The 20,329-nt window shown below is 31.9% G+C and overlaps 2 protein-coding genes across 5 annotated transcripts in view; both read left to right on the forward strand.

Moving 5' to 3' along the window:
* LOC108753898 (trafficking kinesin-binding protein milt) overlaps window positions 1-12,738 on the forward strand; it is a 46,209-nt gene extending 33,471 nt beyond the window's left edge. For 3 of the 4 annotated variants that reach the window (XM_018495862.1, XM_018495864.1, XM_018495863.1), the window contains 6 exons: window positions 8,535-8,611; window positions 9,084-9,459; window positions 9,638-9,873; window positions 10,056-10,249; window positions 10,435-10,677; window positions 10,753-12,738. In XM_018495862.1, coding sequence (XP_018351364.1) covers window positions 8,535-8,611; window positions 9,084-9,459; window positions 9,638-9,873; window positions 10,056-10,249; window positions 10,435-10,677; window positions 10,753-12,229 — 2,603 coding nt within the window. In that variant the 3' untranslated portion in view covers window positions 12,230-12,738. Of the gene's footprint in view, window positions 1-2,169; window positions 2,551-8,534; window positions 8,612-9,083; window positions 9,460-9,637; window positions 9,874-10,055; window positions 10,250-10,434; window positions 10,678-10,752 lie in introns of those variants that run through there. The other variant, XM_018495865.1, reaches the window with a different exon arrangement.
* A 5,764-nt stretch (window positions 12,739-18,502) lies between these two features.
* LOC108753861 (60S ribosomal protein L11) lies at window positions 18,503-19,625 on the forward strand. Its single transcript, XM_018495796.1, has 4 exons — window positions 18,503-18,671; window positions 18,744-18,893; window positions 18,964-19,111; window positions 19,462-19,625. The coding sequence occupies exons 1-4, from the start codon at window positions 18,591-18,593 to the stop codon at window positions 19,587-19,589; spliced, it is 507 nt and encodes a 168-aa protein (XP_018351298.1). The 5' UTR covers window positions 18,503-18,590; the 3' UTR covers window positions 19,590-19,625.
* The last annotated feature ends 704 nt before the right edge of the window (window positions 19,626-20,329 follow it).

Consider the following 20,329-nt stretch of genomic DNA (forward strand, 5'->3'; position numbering starts at 1 on the left):
TAAATTTAAAAAAAAAACAAAATCACGTACGTGTAGTTTTCTTTGGTTATTTTAATTTATTACTTGTTATATAATGCATTAAAGGAGTCGATACAAGAAAGTGTCCTTCAATTCAATTATATAATACGATTTGTGGAATATTTTTTAAAATTATACGAAGCTTCGTAGATTGCGATTATCTGCTGCAGATACTTATGCAAGCACGGGACGAAGAAAATCAATAATTACTTCTCATCCTTCCTTCAAGGTGCTGCACACTATAAACCACAAACGTAGTGCAATCTCGTTTTCGTATTCTATTCCATGCAAAATATCTTTTATTGAATTTTTTTTTTATGATTCCGTAATAAAGGGATTACATAAAATGAGGATTGTTGGTGCAAAATAAAATGTTGAAAATAAAAATGAATAAATTATTATTACATCAAACTTATATAACTCATATAATTCAATTATTATTGCAAGTCTATCTATTTGTAATTATATATTTTATTACTTGTTTTATTTGTGATAATTTCTTTGTTAAAACCCTTTATATTAATTATAATGGAAACGGAATATTAAGATATGAATACAAAATTACACGAACTATGAATTATAATAAACCAGCATTTTGTAGCACAATAATAATATAACTTTAAAAAAAGGATGGAAGTGGAAATTAACTAAAGATGTGATCTCTACATTATCTATTAGCGAAATGTTAAAATCAACACAGATTAAAATCGTTACACAAGAACAATACGAAAGAGAAAGCATACAGGAAATGATAACAAAAGACGCTTATCGATCATATTTAACCAAAGACTACAAGCAATAGAGACGTTAATTCGAATTCCATTTTGCGGAATGTGTTCATTACTTTCAAATCATTTTATTGGTCAATGGGAACAAAACGAACTCTCTCTTTTTATTAACTTTTTTTTGTAATTATATATATATATATATAAACATTTTTTTTTAAATTCAATTTTGTTCACAATAACTATTTTATTATAAACTTAACTAATTTATGTATATACAGGGTGTCTCACAACTTTCCTCTTCAAGAACGTATTCTTGAGATAATTTTGAGAAGAAAACTAATACAAGTATAAAAATGTCGAGGCTACAATAGTTTTTGAATTATAATTGGTTAAAAATAGTGTAATTTGAAAACTATTACAGCCTTGATATTTTCATATTAGGATTTTTGTCTTAAAATGTTCAAAAAAAAATCCAGAAATAATAAAGAGAGAAACAAAAAAAACTTACTTTTATTTATTTTACTTATAAAAGTAAAAGTTTTTGATTTGTAAGCATTTAAAGTTAGCTTATAATTAAAAAAATTATTGTAATCTCGACATTTTCGTATTAAGATTTTCATCTCAAAATTACTTCAAGAATATGTCCTTAAGAAAAAATGCGGTAGTTGTGAAACATTCTGTATTTTTCTATACAGGGTATGCGATATTTGTTCTGACGGAATTCATGAACATATAGAGCGGATTAAACTGTGATGGAAAGTTTGTTACCATTTTGCAATTTTCGCAATAGTTAACAAGATATTAATTGTTAAAAATTGCTGAAAATTGATCTTCAATAATTTTTTACTCAAATACTATCAACTTTACAGAAAAACTGCAAGAGATAAAAATTGTTTATTTTCTTCTCATAGAGCTCTAAGAATTTTTTTAGAATTTTTTCAGAATTTTTTAATACCATATTTTCTCATGTTGGTAAAAATGCAGTACTAAAAAATTGATAAAAAATTCTGCAAAAATTCATAGAGTTCTATGAGAAGAAAATAAACAATGTTCATCTCTTGTAGTTTTTCTGTAAAGTTGATAGTATTTGAGTAAAAAATTATTGAAGACCAGTTTCTGGCAATTTTTAGTAATTAATAATCTTATATTAATATCTTGTAAAACTATTGCGAAAATTGCGAAATGGTAGAGGACTTTCCGTCTCAGTTTAATCCGCTACACATGTCCATTCTCACTCCGTCAGAACAATTATCGGACAGCCTGTATATATATACAATTACTTGCAATTTGAGTGCAGACGCATTAGATGACAATTGATTCCTTATCATGCGGTAGATCATTTTTTTTCTCTTTTATTCCCCACGGGAATCATCATACAATCGCGAAAGCGCGTCGGCATGAAAGACTATTTACGACAGCTCTTGGTATCGGAACTGGTCCACGGACCCCGCGTATACCCTGGAGGAGGAAACCGCGGCTCGCGAAGAGAGGACGCTGACGCCGGACGTCGTGGAGCCGGAGGAGATCGGCCGCGACCACGACGATCCGCAGGAGGATGATCCGTACGAGTACGACGATGACATCAGGCCGCCGACGACTTCCGGCGAGCATCGCGACATCGACAGCGACGAAGACGATGAGTGTCTATCCTTGTTTGAAGCAGCGAATTATCTCGTCTCGGGTTCTTCTGTGCCGACAACGAAAGTCAGTGCACCTTGCTGGGGATGCAAGGGCTGTACCGTCGAGGGCTTGCCGTTGTTCCTTCTCGGTTCGCCATCGGAAGCATCCTGCACATGCACCTCCTGTCAGTAACCCCGTTTTGTTGTCCTGATTGATGTGTCGTTTACGTTCGCACTGCGTCAGAATTACGACGTTAAATTGTCCGTCATTACATCGATATTATAGCTGACATTTCGATATTGAACAAAAATATCAATAATTTATAATATAGATACACATATCATGGAAATTAATTGATTTTTTAAATAGATTGTTTAAAAATCTTTCTCAATTTTTATATCGCGTGTATTTTTTTTATTTCTACCAGTTTCTACAATTTTTACATAATTAAATTAAAGAACAGGAGGATCGTCCGTTAAACAGAAATATTTTTTACAGAAACTCGAGCATATTAAACTCGTGTCATATGTCTTAAAATTGACAAAGGTCTTTTCTCAGACCAATCAATTTTTGATATTTGATAGCTGACATATTACAAAATGCGTAACTGTAGACTTTCTCTTACTGTTACTGTGATTCTTTGTATTCTGGTCACTGTGATTGATGCGACATTATGGGGTATACTTTTGTAATCCATGATAATAAAGTGACAGCACACAAACCTACTTTTTGCATCCGCAGTTTTAGTTCGTATATATTTAATATTAATATTTAACGAGTCAATAATTACGTGTATCTGGTGCAGTGTGAACTTTTCTAAGTGGCGTCCTCGTCATCTGTCTCTTCGACGTGCATTTTTTTTTTCACATTTTAAACATCTCATTCTCCGCTTTGGACTTTAGTACTCACCTGATCATTCGCTTTTGAAAATATTTATGTCAACAAGGATGGCTTGAAATTACACGGCTTAGATTTAAATATAGATGGTACAGTGCACGTACGTTAGATAAGGAATATTATATATTGACAATAAATAATAGCTTGTCTCGATAAAATTAGATAAGATATAACGAAGCTATATGTAATGAGATCATTTACTTATTTATTTATTTTTTTTTTTTTGCGAATATTTATTGCGCATTTTATTTTTATATGCTTATTTTTGTAAGTTTTTGCAAATTTCTTTTTTATTATTACTACTATATGTGAAAATATCTTGATTTTTGTTGCACGTGCTATCGCTTTGTTTGCAGATACGCTTTTGTAAATTTTATTTTACGATCACAATATTATTACAAAGATATTGATAACAGCATTTTAAAAGGATACTATTAGTACTCGCAAAATGAAAAAAAATTATATTTTTTCATTAATTTAATATTGTATCTTTTCTATGGAAGTATTGGGTAATTGGCATTTTTCCGGAAATAGCCAATTTTCTTTTTACATGATGCGCGAACGAATTAACGCAGGATGCTATTTGCGTGCCTCTTCATGATTTTCCGGCATGGAAAGGTTTATCTGCATTCCGATCGTACCAGATCGACGAGTTTGTATCGTCCCTTTGTGAATAAAAAAAAAGAATCGAGACTGGTTTTAAAGCTCTGTACAACGTAACTGGCATATCGCGGGCTAAAATATAAATTCCAGGCTACAATCCGATATTTAGTATCTTTGATAAGCAAAGGTAAAATATTTGTTTAAATTCACACGATTAAAATAAACGAATTTTAGTCAAGATAATGCGTCTTATTTTTAATAATATTATCTTTGATGAGTGATCGATATATTTCATTTGATTAATTAATCTCTTGCTTCGTCGGTACGTAATATGACGTAGGAAATTATCCAAGAGGTGTAGGATGATTATACTTGCTAGATGTGCAGATTAAAATAATTTAATTTGCGATAAATACGCAGTAGTGTACAACGAAACACAACAAAATTCCAGTAAATTCATGCAACAGGGAAAATATATTTATATTAATTCTAAGTTACATTTTCAATTAAGTCTAGAGAAATAACGGTTCAACCGTATCTATCATGTGAAGGATAAAATTCCGTAGCCTTCTGAATTAGAATAATATTTTAACTACACGGTCTGTGGTTTCTAATCGTACTGTTTTACATAAAGTAAGTTATAAAAGCTATCGAAAACTCGCTACTATATTTTGTTCTACGATAAAAATATTACAAGGTCACAAACGATTTCATAAATCTCGATCTTACCTCCTTATATGAAACAGGTGAGCTATAAAAAAATACATACAAAGAAAACGCCTAGAAGAAAAAGAAATATTAAAGTTACAAATTGACATTAGAATTTCTAGAGCTCTTAAGGAATTTAAAGCTTTTAAATAGAGATTTCCATTTTATTTTTTTACGAACATATCTGTGTGATATGCATATATATATTTTTTCTTTTCGGTTTATTTTTAATTCCTTTTTCAATATCGCGCTTCGATCAGCAGGAAAATCTTTCGTCTCACGTGTCCGCGGCACTTTCTGCAAATTCGCTCATCGATCATCGTGGTCAATTGACCTTGAAAGTGTCTTAACGTAATTCGCTCGTGAAGATGCCGCGTCGTCATGAAGATGACGACGAGGAGTCTGTTCGAAATGCAGTGGTGGGCATCGAAGCGCCTCTCGTTTGCATTGAAAGTGCCCCATTACGTTCGTTTAGTCTCGCTTCTTCAATATTGTTACGATATAAATAAGCAAACAATTTTCAATAGAAAAAAATTGCAAATTCGCTCATGGACCAATTACTTTATGAAGACACCCGTGAAACATCTACCTTGTCGGAGCATATAATTTGGAGTCTATTCCGTCGTTTTCTTTCACTTTTATACACATATAAGTATTTAATATTACAACAAAATGTGAAAGGCATTTCTTTAAAAGGTAAAGATATGAAAAATATAGTACTGCGTTCATCTTGTTTCTATTGTTATAAAATAAAGTTATCTAAAGATACGGTAGTGTCTCGGTGTTAAGACAAGCGAAGCGTGCATGGTTCGAGACATGGTTCGAGACTGCCTTTATATTACACGGAAAAAACGATTTTGTCGAAGTATCTAAAAATTTAACAGATGAATCAATCTGAAAATAATTTTGTTGGACTGTCAAAATAATCATGCAAGACACTCAAGCTGATTGTTAGAATATCAAAACTTTTTGCAGAATTATTCATTACATTTTAATTTCCTACATAATTATTTTGATGGAGCAACAAAATTATTTTCAATTCTGGATTTACAACTAAATTTACTTCAATAAAATCTGTCCTTCCATGTATATACCGGAACTTATGATAACAAATTTAATGCGCAATTAGTCTAATGCATCTTTTTGATAGAATAGAGCTTCAAAAATCCTATATCAAAAATTTAACGAGTTGTCCCTTCAAATCTCCCTCTACAACTAACCTTCATCATAGATAAGGGTAGAAATAAAATAATGAACGATTCAGAATTATCTGCTATCAAAATTTCAGATTTTTAAACCACAAAAACGTCAAAAAGTGAAACATCTACTTCTTCCTGAAGTGGATCCCTTTCGATTTCTAAGTGCTTTCGAGTGTCTTCACTTTCTCATTCTAAATTCGTTTGTACGAATTTATAGTAATTTATTTTGACTGAATTTGTTCCCCGTTCATTATCCTATCCTATAATTGTAACTTTGAGTAGAGTTTTGGAAAGCGACCTTGGTCTGAATGCGTCTGCGCCTTTCGATGGCCGGCCGGTCCGACTGGCTGGATGCGATGCGCCATAGCCGATCGATAGAAGGGATGCAAGATTCTTTCGTGTAACGCAAGCATTCCGTCTCCACGCTTTCGCGTTCCTCTCGTTCACGTGCCATGTTTTCTCGTCAGTCTCATTAGAGTCGCATCTAGTCGCATCATCTTCCGATCTCGAGACACGCGATCGTGTGTTTCCCTGCCATTCTCGCCTGCAATTTTACACGACAGTCCGTCTAGTGCGCGGAACGAGCGATCAGCTGCTGGGTATTGCCGCACCAGTATCTGTTGCTCGCCATTCAAGATTTCGTTTCATTTCTTTCTCGTGAAAACTCTTGATGAGTAGGGTAATGTTACGGAGAAAGACTTTTAGCCCAGTTGATCTAGAGAAGCCGCGAGTGAAACATCGTGAGAATATCAAGTGCATTAAAATTATCTGTACTTAGAATTCCTTCGGTAATTTATGATAAAGATCAAGAACACAACAAGATTGTTTACGGAGACTAACGATTTCCATGAAGTGGACTCGGCCAAGTTTTGAATGTCTGAAGCTCCCACGTTGGGAGCTCTTTGGAAGAAATGCTCGCGCGTACTTTTAGTGCATTCACGTTGCGAGACCGTAATTGTTCCGAATGTATGAAATACGTGTCAGAATCCTTTAGCTTGACGACCTCAGGTAATCAGAAATACATCGCATTATTGCAGACAATCTCTTTAACGTTAATAATAAACTACGTTATTTGAATAAAAAATTGTCGATACTTCAAATATAATTACGTAAAATTATATTTTGCAGAAGAATATTCATATTGAAGGGAATTTATGATTTTAACAATTATTGATTACAAAAAAATAATCGATTTTCTTCAAAGGGCTGTTTTGCTCTGTAAAAAAGCGTATTATAGGCACGTATAAAAAAAATACGTGTCTTATTTTGGTTAGACTATAGACAACTTATTGAAAGCTCAAAATCGAATGGAAACACTTTTCTATTATTATTATTTCTATTAGTTCAAAATATTTGTGCTAATAAAGCTTACATGAAAAGAACGGTTTTGTTGAAGTAACTAAAAATTTAGCTATAAATACAGATCTGAAAATAATTTTGTGGAATTGTAAATAATTATGTAGGACATTTTCAAACATGATGAACAATGTGGCAAATAGTTCTGACATTCTAACAACCAATATTTAACATAATTATTTTGATGAGCCAACAAAATTATTTTCTGACCTGAATGTAGCTAATTTTTGACTACTTTAGCAAAACCGTTCTTTCCGTGTAGAATTAAGTTAATTATAAATCATCGCAATATTAAAAGTCACATACATACATGGAAGTGTGTAAAAATATCCATCCTTTTTTTTCTTAAATAAGTGAAATTAAACAACGAGTTCATCAAAGAATGTATGAATATTTAATCAGGATTTGCATTTTCCTTACTCGAAATAGAATCACTTACGTTTCAGATTATTGCGTGGAGGGTTATAAATAGTAGAAAATCGATTATGTAATAATAAAATATAAGACAATAATACATAATGTGAAGATCTAGTTTGAAGATTATTTTGTTACTCAGCTCACTTTCGAGAGGAACGAAGCTTCCGTTTATGGTAACATCCTATTTCATATTTCAAAGTAAAAGAATTTGAACCAGTATAATTTCGACGGGTTTACCTTTCGATATTGCGAAAAGTTGACATTTATTTTATTTGACGTAGTTCTATCATCGCAAATGAGAAATTTCGCGTACCTATTACATTGAATGCTGAACTCGCTGAAATTTTATCAGTGGATTCAATCACTGTCCACAATGTCATCGATACGCAAATGGATTGTGCGCGAAATATTGTTCAACAAAAGAAACATGATACTATATCTTGTACATCGATTGTGTGCACACTGCATAAATCATAGAGAATTGTATTGCACATTCGATTCTATATATGGTTCATATTTATAGAATTAATATTAAAAATTGAATAAAATTGACTGTATTTATAATATATAAATGTATAACATAAAACTAGTTCAAACTTGGGAGTAGAAACAAAAAATAAAAAAATTAAATGGATGTTAAAAAATATTTAAAATATTTAAAAAATAAAAATTGACTGTTATATTACAATAAAAACACAAATCACAAATAAAAAAATATCAATATATGCGTGTAACAATTTTAATTATATTGATAATATATGAAAACATATTTAAGGTATAATATAATATTTTTCGTATAAGAAGATAAAAAATATAATAGTTGAAGATGTCTATCAGAGTCTTGCTTATATTGTCTTCAGAGCTTAAATGCAATGATCCGGCCTCTCTGCACACACATATATCTGCTACATTGTTATTTCTTTTTTTTTTTTTAAAAAAAAAAGCTCTTTTAGCAGATTTATAATAACAAATCATCACTTTGTTACAGTCTTATGTAGCAACCGGGTGAGCCAAATGACCAAGACCTATAATGATATAGAGGCAGTTACAAGGCTTCTAGAGGAGGTAAGTCTGACCAGGAAGCAAGAACTAGTAGCAACTAAGTCCGCGCTGTGCATATCGGGTCGTTAAAATTTTACGAATCGTAAATGTCCGTATCTAAAAATATTAACCAGACATCCGGAACAAATCGATACAATATAACGAACCGATAAGTGGTGACCGTTTAAATGATCTATAAACAGTTACGTAATTAGAATTCACGAAAAATATATAATAAGACTTTTGTCAAGTTATTAGAATTTTATTTGAAATTTGTTTGTATATTCTTTTCATATTCTCCTGAATTATCAAGTTTTTATCAATTTAAAAAGACACTGCTATTAGAAACTGCCTTTAAATCTTGTAAAAGTGTATTGATAAAAGTATATACTTTGCAAGGAATATTATTAGAGCTATTTTGACAATAAATTAGTAATAATTATAGAGAAAGTTTTAATTATAATAATGACAAATGACAAATGTTTTTCTTCGACAGAAAGAAAAAGACTTGGAGCTTACAGCGCGCATCGGCAAAGAATTGCTGGCACACAATCAGAAGCTCGAAACCACAGTAAACGCACTAGAAGGTGAACTTAAGGAAGCGAACGAGAAAATTACTCAATTGAATCATGAAGTATTGAAGAAGACCGAGCTGATACAGGTACTGACGAACGATGTGGACGAATCTAGCTCAGAGGCTGGAACTCCCACCGGCCTACGCGGCATTAATTTGGAGATGTTACAAAGAAAGGTTTCCTCTTTGGAAGACGAAAATAAGCAGCTCCGCAGCGAGTTCACGAAATTAGTTTGTGATGCCGACAATTCCGAAGAACAGGAGGCACGCCTTGTAAAAGATATCGCAGCGCAATTAGGTATATCATCGTGTATTTATTTGTTTCTATATTCAAATGTATTTACTTGTAATGCATTTTTTATATTACATAACGCTTTAATAATTTTGGCTAAATTAAATAACTTTAATTAATAATTGTATGAACATTAGAAAAAATAAGGCTAAAATATTGTTAAATTATTTCTGGTAAATAACAGCAAACGCTAATATGGAGGTGGATGGTATAGCGGAAGAGCTTGGGCGACAAAAAGATGAGAATCGATTGCAGCATGAGCAAATAATTAGTCTTACTGCAAAATTAGCTGAGACAGAGCTTAGGCTCGCTCAGCTGATGGCGGAGCATGACGAAGTAGGAGCGACTCTAGTCATCACTAGGGATAATCAAAATACACTTGCCGCTGAATTAGCCGAATTCAAAGAACGATACGCGGAGGTATGTTTGTATAAATATGAGAAAACAATAGATTAATTAATTATTCTGTTGAAGCTTTGTATGCGAGAAACATATATCAATGAAAATTAAAGAATAAATACATTCAGATCTGAACTATTATATTTTGCTTATATAAATTGTATCGTATAATAAATCTGTATTATGCGTATTATGTGTATCAGGTGGTGAACTTGTTAGCCGAAACACAAGAACAGTTGCGAAAACAGAGAAAACGTGGAATGCCGACTGTGCGCGGTGGATCGCTATTCCCGTCGATGGGTGCGGCGCCTCAACCGGATTCTATCGCTTCTGAATTGGAATCGTCCCTTTACTCGGAATTAAGCATTGACTCTGGAATTGGGGCAGGTGATAGAATGTACGTTACAAAGATGCATTTAATGATCTGTTATTTTGAAATTAGAACTAATTGAACACACACGCGCGCGCCCGTGTAGCACACACATGGACACACAATACATTCTCAGATGTTTGAATTATAATTATAGTATCGATAATTACTTAGCAGTTAATCAAATAATTCATATTGCACTTGTTCTATAGTCCAACCTACAAGAAAGTATTTGAGACTGTTCGTACAGCATCTCGAGCAACACATGCGGGAATGGATCCCAACCAGTTTCCTAGGTTAAATTCTATGACGACATCTACATTATCTAGCAGTTCTGTTGGTCCGCGAATGAGTTGTGGGCAAGTGCGACCGCAAGCATCTACATTTCCCAGTTTGGATTCTACCGGTCATAGTGAGAGCGAAGGATCCTTGCTCATTGAATCCGAAGATTATCCGTGTGTATCCAATTCTTTGTGAAAATATACGAATTGATTTTCTTATATTTTCAGTAACACTCTGTTGTGTTTCAGGGGACCACAACGAACGGGTGTACCTGGTGCTCCTGGTGCTGCTGATTTAGAAGCCGCTATACGTCGTCTAACTCCTGCGGAAGTATTAGCAAGGCGTGCGTGTCTCAGTACAGGTGCTGGTTACAGTTACGATTACGACGGTGGCATATTACATTCCCCGCCAACCTTCTTGCCTTTTGATTGTCGCACTCCGGACAGCATTATGTCAACTGGCAGTAGCGGCAACCTAAGCGGCTACAGCGGCAACAGTGGCAACGCTTGGCGTATTCCGCAGAAATTGCAGATAGTCAAACCAATGGAGGGTTCCCAGACGTTGCATCATTGGTCACGATTGGCGACGCCAACATTAGGTGGATTGCTGGAAGACAGACCAGGCGTAAAGACTAGAGGTGGTCGTGCTCTCGAAGATCTCGGTCTCATAACGTTTACGTTGAGCGATTTGGAGGAAGATGAAGAGTACACTAATCCTGGTAAACCGTTCCAAGACACCGGCTCCATTTATACCTTTACTAATAGTACCGTAATGCATCCGGATGATCATACTACCAGCAGCGTGACGCCGAGCATCGTTAGTAGTCGCGTCGCTTCGGCGCCCAATAGTGGTATGAACTCCGGTATGAGCACCCCTCGTACGCACAGCCGTCGCAATTCAACATCAACATTTTCCACTACGCTTGGATTGGCTAAGATGTTGAACGAAAGAGGAATCAAAGCTGTCACGCCCTCGTGTATAGGCACACCTACTGACGATCGGAATTTTTCACCAACTGCTACACCGTGCAACAGTCCAGATGCGAGTTTGTCACCGACAAGGTCATCATCACCAGTACCGGAGAGCGCTGCCTCGTTGACATTGGGATTGCTTAGCACCGGGGCGGAATTACTAAGGCGTACTTTTAGTTATGAGTCGCCAGCGCCAGTGCAAGTTAAGAAGAAGAGACCAAAGTCGACGATTTCGCGCTCCGACAAAAAAGCTCTCACGGGGATACGTCTGGTGGAGAAATTGGAGAGAATTGGTATTGATACGATCATAGCCACTACAGCCAGCTCGTCAATTTCGCCGTTAGCTCTACAAGGTGCTTTGTATACGCGTCGTTCGACTGGAAGTCCAATGGCACAATTGACTTTCCTCAAAACTTCGATGTCCTCCAGTACCAGCCAAGAGAAGTTAATATCTCCTTCGTCTTTAACATCCTCCACTAGTGACGAATTTCCGCCGAACAAATCGCCATTATTGCTCGGTAAACGAGATGACAGCAAGGAGCCTGAACCAAGCGTGTCTGGTTCCAATGCATTTAACTCGAGAGCAACGGGTCAGTCACCGGATCGACAACGACGATCGGGTGCTAGAGCGACGAGGCCCGATCTGGGTAGAGTTAAGCCACCAATTCCGACGCCTGTAACTAAAGAATCCAAACAGTCGGCATTGGGAGCAATAAGCTCGCTTCTTTTTGGTCGTAAAGGTGGCTTATTGTGAATATTTTGTAGAATCTGTAATGGGACAAATCATTCAATTCCAGCGAATTATTTTTTAACATATTTGCAGAAAAAGAGCTCGTTTTTTTATTACCTGGAAATTTTGATTTATGCGGCATTACTTGAGTACACGATATGCTTCTGTCGTCAGTATTATTGATTGTCTAAACTTGTGGATGTATTCGCTAATGTAATTCGAACAACAATTTTTGAATCTAATGTGATGAATTGCTGTAAATAATCATGAAGGTGTTAACGTTAATAAGATAAATCAGGTTGCTAAATATTCTATATAATAAATATTGTATTTTAAGTTTTATCCTAAAATTTTTGACTTAAATGTGAGATAATTATAGGACGGAATATACTCTGTACAGCGAAATTATTATACATTTTAAATTATATTTTAAAATTTATAATGAATTAAGAGTGGAATAGATACAGAAGGGTTTTTTGATAGTTTGTGATAAGTGAAGAGACATTTGTAAATATTATTAGCTCAAATGAAGATGAAAGATTATTTTAATTTGTATATGAAGATCTTCGACTATGTATCTATGGACTGCTAGTTATAATATTTACGCATTGTATTTAGTGACATAAAAATTTAGGAAGCAAAACATATAGTATAATTGATAATGTAAATCATCAGTTTGTTAAATTAGAAGTATATATGAAAATTGATATAAACTTTTTATTTAATAAATTTCTTCTTTAGTATATAATTTTTTTTATAAAAGTCAAAAGAGATTAACAAAATATTTAAGTATTATTTTGATAAGGATATATAATATACGTGTATAAAAAAATAGTAAAACTATCCAAACTGTAAAAAGCTTAGTTTTAGTTTCTTTATTTATTTTTTATTTTTATTAATATGTATCAATAAATAGTTCATATTTTTTGCGAGTGAATATATTTTATATCAATATATTTATAATTGATAAATATTAATATTTTTTCGCGTAAATTTAATAAATCAAATAATTTTTACACTTGAGAATACTTCGCTCAATATTATAAGATATATAGATTATTTAGTGCAGTTCATATTTTTACATAGTTAAAGATTGAAATATATTTCCAATAATACCTATGAAGAAACAGAAACAAAAAGAAATAAGGCAACTATAATATAGTTATAATGAAATTAAAATATCGTATATTCGAAATTTGTAGCTAATGACTGGAGAACTGTTATTACCAATGCAATGTAAACAATTAGTATACAAAAGTCAGAGAGGACGCTGAAAATGGTGCAACGTACTATAAATGCATTATTTTACGTAATTTAGCACAAAGTCAAATTTTGGTGCTTATTTTCTTTAGCGTACGCTTGGTGACGACGAGTAATCGTAGTAGTATCGCTAATGCTATTGTCAGTCTTTGCACGCGGAAGATTGTGCATTTAGCGTTGATTTATAAATATGTACTGTACATAGTTGAATGACATGCAGCGGGGCGATAAAAAGCGTCTCATATTCATTCTTATTTTCCTTAGCGATTTCTTTCGCGTAACTTCGTAATTTATTGCAATTTCGTTTCCTGCAAGTGAGTCTGAGTCTTATATAAGAGGACATGTAATGTGTATTATAGAGAAGAGTGTTTAGCTCGATGCAGCTTTGTACATAGACGTACAAATTAATAAATTAAATTGGAAAGTAACGTTGTGTAGCTATCCTACCTCGTTTGCATTTCCGCCGACATCTCCCTGCATTGTTCGAATCATTCGAGAGGCCTAGAGCTAACCGGAAAGAAATCGCAGTGGAATGGCTGCGTATGTACTGTAAATAGAACGATTGACGAAGCGAAATGACATATGTTTTATTACAATCATGCTTGTATTGTGTTGGCAAATAAGTTCATTCGGTTTTTTAGGATGGAATAAAACAATTTTATACATGTTCTATTTTCAAAAGAATTGGCACAATTATATATACCATTCGATAGAGAAAAATTTTAGCATTAAGAATCTGTTTTTTTTTTAAATTGCGATACGTTTGCGTAGATTTGTCTCTTGAATAAGAAATAATACCATATCTTCATTGTTATGACATATAATAAGGACGTTAATAAGGATCAAATATCAGTATGTATAATTATGGTAAAATTGCATGAATGCGCAACTATTTAACAGAATGAATAACGGAAAGCATTACGACATAGATTCGCGTTGATTTCTTATGAAAACAGGAATTGATAGAGAAAGCGCATTACACAAAATAAGGTATAAAATATGTATAAGAGTAAAAAGAGGTACGAAACGTAATATGAAAATAAATTTTACGGCGTAATTTACTCATTTATTCAACAGATTTTACACAATAAAATATATTATCCAAATCAATTTTACATTCAATTTTCACTAAAATGAAAGAATGATACGTGACTGTCACACAAATCAATAGATTAATTTTCTTGAGCATGATTGAAAAATTGCATTGTTTCGATAAACATTATGATAAAATCAAATGAATGTACATACGATTATTTAACGGAATGAACAACGAAGGATTGGGAATAAGAAAAAATGATTGTGGTTTTCTATGAAAACTGATAGAAATTATAGAGTGCGCCAGATAAGGCATAACAAGTAAATTTAATATGAAAATAAAAAATATTCTACATAATTTGTTCGGGTAATTATAATTTATATTTTAAGTAAATTACTCGAACAAATTAATTTCACATTCAGTTTTCATATTAAACGGAAGGAAACACATTTGCGTGTCAGAAAGCAACAAATAAATTAATTTTCATAATTACGTTTAAAGAACGGTTTAAATATCGATGTACGATTTCCTCAAGAAATGTGCAATTGTTGTATAGCTAAAATTAAAAGAAGTTGTGTATTATTACGTGATTGTGTAGACTAATGTCTGATGAACTATATACATATACTGAAATTGAGAGAAAGAGAGAGAGAGAGAGAGAGAGAGAGAGAGGGGCCTTAGTAAGCATAAAATTTTTGTTTGATATCCGAGATTTCATTTTGAATTGTGATATATATTTATGCTGGCACGTGTACTTGAATTTCGTAAGCTTATTTTCATTAATCACGCGTACAATTTGCCATGATTTGTTCAAACGGACAACTACTATGCATTTGATAAGCATATATGTTTACAGCAAGCCCTTTGTTAAAGCTGCTATGTAATCATTTTAGATCTATATGGCAAGTAGAGATATGTTATATACCTCCAAATAAACAATAAATATATTTAAATATTAATATTGCAGTTTCTCTTATAAGTTGCAGCATTCTTCGTCTATCATAAATATTTACAAGCTTTTTATAATTCTTTTTCAAATGTACCTTCTTGTCTAGTTTTTATAGTCACGCAATTATTTTCTAAAAATGCTGAACGAGGAGCGCAAATGACAATATATTGTTCAGTGGATGAAAAGATAGTTAATGAGACCGGATTTTATTATTCGTAAGAAAAAACATATACTTACTATACAAATAATTTTTATATAAAATATAGTAATGATATTTTGCCTTTTATAATATTTTACCTTTTCTTTTTTTTTTATTCTTTTTTATATATAGAAATTGCGGAGTTGCTACTACATATCAAAAGGCAAATAATCATAGATATGCTGAAAAATTGTGGATACATCCTGTCGTCTTTTGAATCTGGAACCAGAAGAAGATTTTACCACATTTTTGGAAATCGTTTCACGGCAAATGCTTTAGAAAATTTTGTTTATTAGAAAAAATTTTATCTTTTTATTAAAACGAAAAGCTGTAATAATTGTTTTATATTGAATTTTATCTAGAATTATTAATCTTAAATAAATAAAATGTTTAATAAAGTAATTAAAAAAAAATCCTGAGAAATTGAGCAAATAAGAGTGTAACGCAGTTGTTGGAGCGTGATCAAATAATACTGTTAATCAGTGCAATAATTGATTATATGTATTTCCATAAATCATTAGCGTTAATACAGTTCTTCAATAGTATGTGACATCACTCATGCATCAATAACGACCATTAAAAAATTGAAAGATCCTAGTGAGGTACATGAATTTCGTTGCAATCTTATACAATTCATTTTCTTTGATGCTGAGAGATGTAATTACAGGAACAAATAATTATAAGAATAAAGTCCAAGAATTCGTGCAATAATCATTATAAAAGATCTATATAAATAATCAGAGTATAAGAGAATATTAGTAACCCAGCAAACGAGAATGGATTAAAATAGATTGAAATTTGTTTCTGCGTGAATGCGTATTTTAAATAGCGAATACTTTTTTTTGGATTTGGATTGGATTCAATTGGATTCAATTAGATTCAATTGGATATAATTGCATTGAAAAACTGCATTTCCTATTCAAAATTTTGAATTGAATAGTATTCACAATGCACAGAAAAAGCTAATATTATTTTTAGATTGAAAAGCATAGAAATATGCTCCATGCAATTTCTATAAACGAATAAAAATGCATTCAGAATTGAAAAGCATTCATTTTAGCATTTGTAAATCAATATTTCTGAAAATCTGAATCCATTTCAATTTATTTCAATCCATTCTCGATTGCTAGGCAAGACAGCAGAGTTGATTCTTATTCTTACAATTATTTGTTCCTGTAATCACATTTCTCAACATCAAATGAAATGAATTACATAAGATGGCAATGAAAGTCATGCACTTCACTTAGGATCATTCAATTCTTTAGTGGCTGCTATTGATTCATGAGTGTCTCATATTTTTGAAGAACTGTATTAAGAACTGATGATGACTCTAAAAGTCGAAACGTTCGTTTTTATGGAAATACGTGCAATTAATTATTGCACTGATTAACAGTATTTGATCACGCTCCAACAACTGCATTACACTCTCATTTGCCCGATTTATCAGGATTTTTTTATTATTTGGAGAGTCATAAGGAAATTTTAATATTTCCGTTATTAATTTTTTACACCCTGGCTGAAAGTAATTAAACATAAAAAATATCAATAGATTAAATTTATGTATATAAAACAGAAACTTCCAACTAAAATACTACCGACGAGTTACTATTAAAGACCGTTGACCCTGGGCAAATTTTCGTCGATCAATGAGGCCCAGGGAGTTTTTGGGGATAATTGAAAAACGATGACGTTACTGACAATTAATAAAAATTTATGATTATTAACATAAATATTTCGATAATACATTATTAAATGATTTTTTATTATATAAATACTGTATAAGTATGCATACTTTTAATGCTATAATATTTTATACATTGCCGAAAAATTACAATATTTTTCTGCTGTTTTCATCTCTATAATTGATAATCAAACTTGAATAATAACATTAAAAACACAATTTTAAATAAAAATAGAGTTTTAAATATATGTTCATATATATAAATTAATAAATTTTAAAATTAATATTATTAGTTTCTTATTCTTAATTACTTAAATTTTAATAGGCACGCAAACTTCCATAAGTGCCGATCGTCTTTAATAGTATCTCATCGGTGTTAATACTATAAAATATCAACTACTGTCATGGAGAACTTTCATTAAACTGTATAAAAAGCTTCGACTGACTATAATATACCCGGATTAAATTAAAAATAGACTATAAAAAGAAGTCAGTATTATATAAGAAGGAAAAAAGAATTGTTATAAGTAAAGATACTTATAGAATAATATTTTAAAATTTAATCAAACTTGTTTTGAACGCGCATGCGCAAAAAAAGCAGTATTATTGGCAATCTTTGACTATATAACTATGGACTACATAACTATACTCAAAGTTGGCAATCATGTCGCACGTGGCGTTAAACTGGTTCTGCCGGTTCCACTAGTGGCACCACTGGCGCCAATTTAGTTCAGCACTGTGCTCTCACCTCTCAGTTCTTCTCTTTAAAATGGCGGTGAGTTTACTTTCCTTGCCTCGAAGAAACTTCTCTTAATCTGCATGTATCTCTTACATCATTTATTTGTGTTAAATATAATTATGATTTAGAAATAACTGAAACTGTCATGAATTATCAATGATATTTATTTTTTTTATTAAAGCGTCGATATTTGAAACTGTCACTATGATAAATCAATAAGAGTCCACGCTTGTTTTTAATCGGTTTTTATATATTAAATATATACTTTATTATTAATTTTGGAATAATTTCGTGTTTCCATTGTTTAAAGAAAAATTTAATTAATACATAGATAATTTGTTAAGAACGTATTTTATTAGTTGGCTAAGTTAAAATACTAGTTTATAGGTTAACAATGAACTGTAAATGTACAATTATTTTAATTGTAGGAGTTAAAGAAAGCGGCCGAAAAAAAGACCGGGAAGAAAATCGAAAAAAAAACGAAGCCGAAGAAGGAACCTAAGGATGCATCCAAAAATATAATGCGTGAAGTCCGAATCCGGAAATTATGCTTGAATATTTGCGTCGGTGAATCTGGTGATCGCTTGACGCGTGCTGCCAAGGTATGATTTCATTTTTATAAAAATATTTCTAACAATTGAGAATCTCTAAACTTATAGTAATCTTTCATATAGGTCTTGGAACAACTAACTGGCCAGCAGCCAGTATTTTCTAAAGCTCGATATACAGTACGTTCATTCGGTATTCGTCGTAACGAGAAAATAGCTGTTCATTGTACTGTTCGCGGCGCTAAAGCTGAAGAGATTTTGGAACGTGGCTTGAAGGTAAAAATTCACATCTTTACATATATAATTTGCATCTATACAATGATTCTAATACGTTATTTGATTATAGGTACGTGAATATGAATTGAAAAAAGAAAACTTTTCTTGCACTGGAAACTTTGGTTTTGGTATTCAAGAACATATCGACTTGGGAATCAAATATGATCCCAGTATCGGTATTTATGGATTAGACTTCTACGTTGTATTGGGACGTCCAGGTTAGTAATGATTATCAATTTTCATATTATTTTTATTATTTTTTTATATTATTGAATGTATAAAATATCGCACAATTAGCATCATAGATATCCTTGTTTTATAGTGGTGTCTATACATTTGAAATGTGCTAGAGAAAATGTTTCATATTTGCAACTCATGCCCACTTTATTTTACTGGGCGTGTTACTTGATTGAGACTACACTTTAATTAAACACATTTACATGTATATTTTATATAAATATTTATATATGTATGTTAATACATAAGTATACTAAAAGAATAATAAAAATATCATAGAATAAAGAATAAATGGCAACTATAAATTATAAAATATAAATTTAATTTATAGGATTTAACGTAGCTCACAGGAGAAGGAAAACTGGTAAGGTTGGTTTCCAACACAGACTTACCAAAGAAGACGCAATCAAGTGGTTTCAACAAAAATACGATGGTATAATTATAACTGGAAGAAAATAATACATCATATGTATTTTGTATTATACCATTTAGTAAATAATCTTAAAAAAAATTGTTTATATTCTTTAGTTATATATTTAAACCTTACATAACATCTTCACATTGCTTAATCAAATAATTACTTACAAAATTATGATGTTTAGGAATAAGGAAAGATTTAATATAAAGCTTTAAGATTTTTATTTCTTTCCATATTGCAATAATATAATCAAAACACAGACGATCGTGAGAATAAAGTTATGTCCTCACTGTTAAGAAATTGTAAAAATAAGGAATACATAAAACAGACGAAATTTATTGTACGTAATTATCAAATTTACGAGAAATATTGTATCAGAAACACGATCACGTCCAATCTATTTAAAAGTTGCGTTCGGTTTTACAAATCGGAGGGATCCATAATTATTCTATCCTGTGTTTATCAATTCGGTGAACACTGATAGAACACTGATAGATGATTACGGATGCCTTTGATTTCCAAAACTGAACGCAGTTAAAGTGTCAAATGCGCTTATTTTTTAGCATTTATTATTATTTTCGATGGAATGACATTCAAGTTTTATTAATTATAATCGAACTTAATTAGGCCCAACAAATTATAACATTAACATAAAGGAACTTTATTATGAAATGAACATTATTTACAATCTCAGAGTTAGAGAAATATGTCATTGCACTTATATATTATATGAAACTATATATATATATATATATATATATATATATATATATATATATAT

The sequence above is a fragment of the Trachymyrmex septentrionalis genome, unplaced genomic scaffold (assembly GCF_001594115.1).
Source record: "Trachymyrmex septentrionalis isolate Tsep2-gDNA-1 unplaced genomic scaffold, Tsep1.0 scaffold73, whole genome shotgun sequence".
Taxonomy (NCBI): Eukaryota; Metazoa; Arthropoda; class Insecta; order Hymenoptera; family Formicidae; genus Trachymyrmex; species Trachymyrmex septentrionalis.

Bases quoted from the DNA above. Each gene is read 5' to 3' on its own strand.
- LOC108753861 (XM_018495796.1), top strand. From the start codon at position 18,591: ATGCGTGAAGTCCGAATCCGGAAATTATGCTTGAATATTTGCGTCGGT. The intron at 18,894-18,963 runs GTAAAAATTCAC...ATTTGATTATAG, and splicing joins TTTTGGAACGTGGCTTGAAG to GTACGTGAATATGAATTGAA. The intron at 19,112-19,461 runs GTTAGTAATGAT...TTTAATTTATAG, and splicing joins CGTTGTATTGGGACGTCCAG to GATTTAACGTAGCTCACAGG.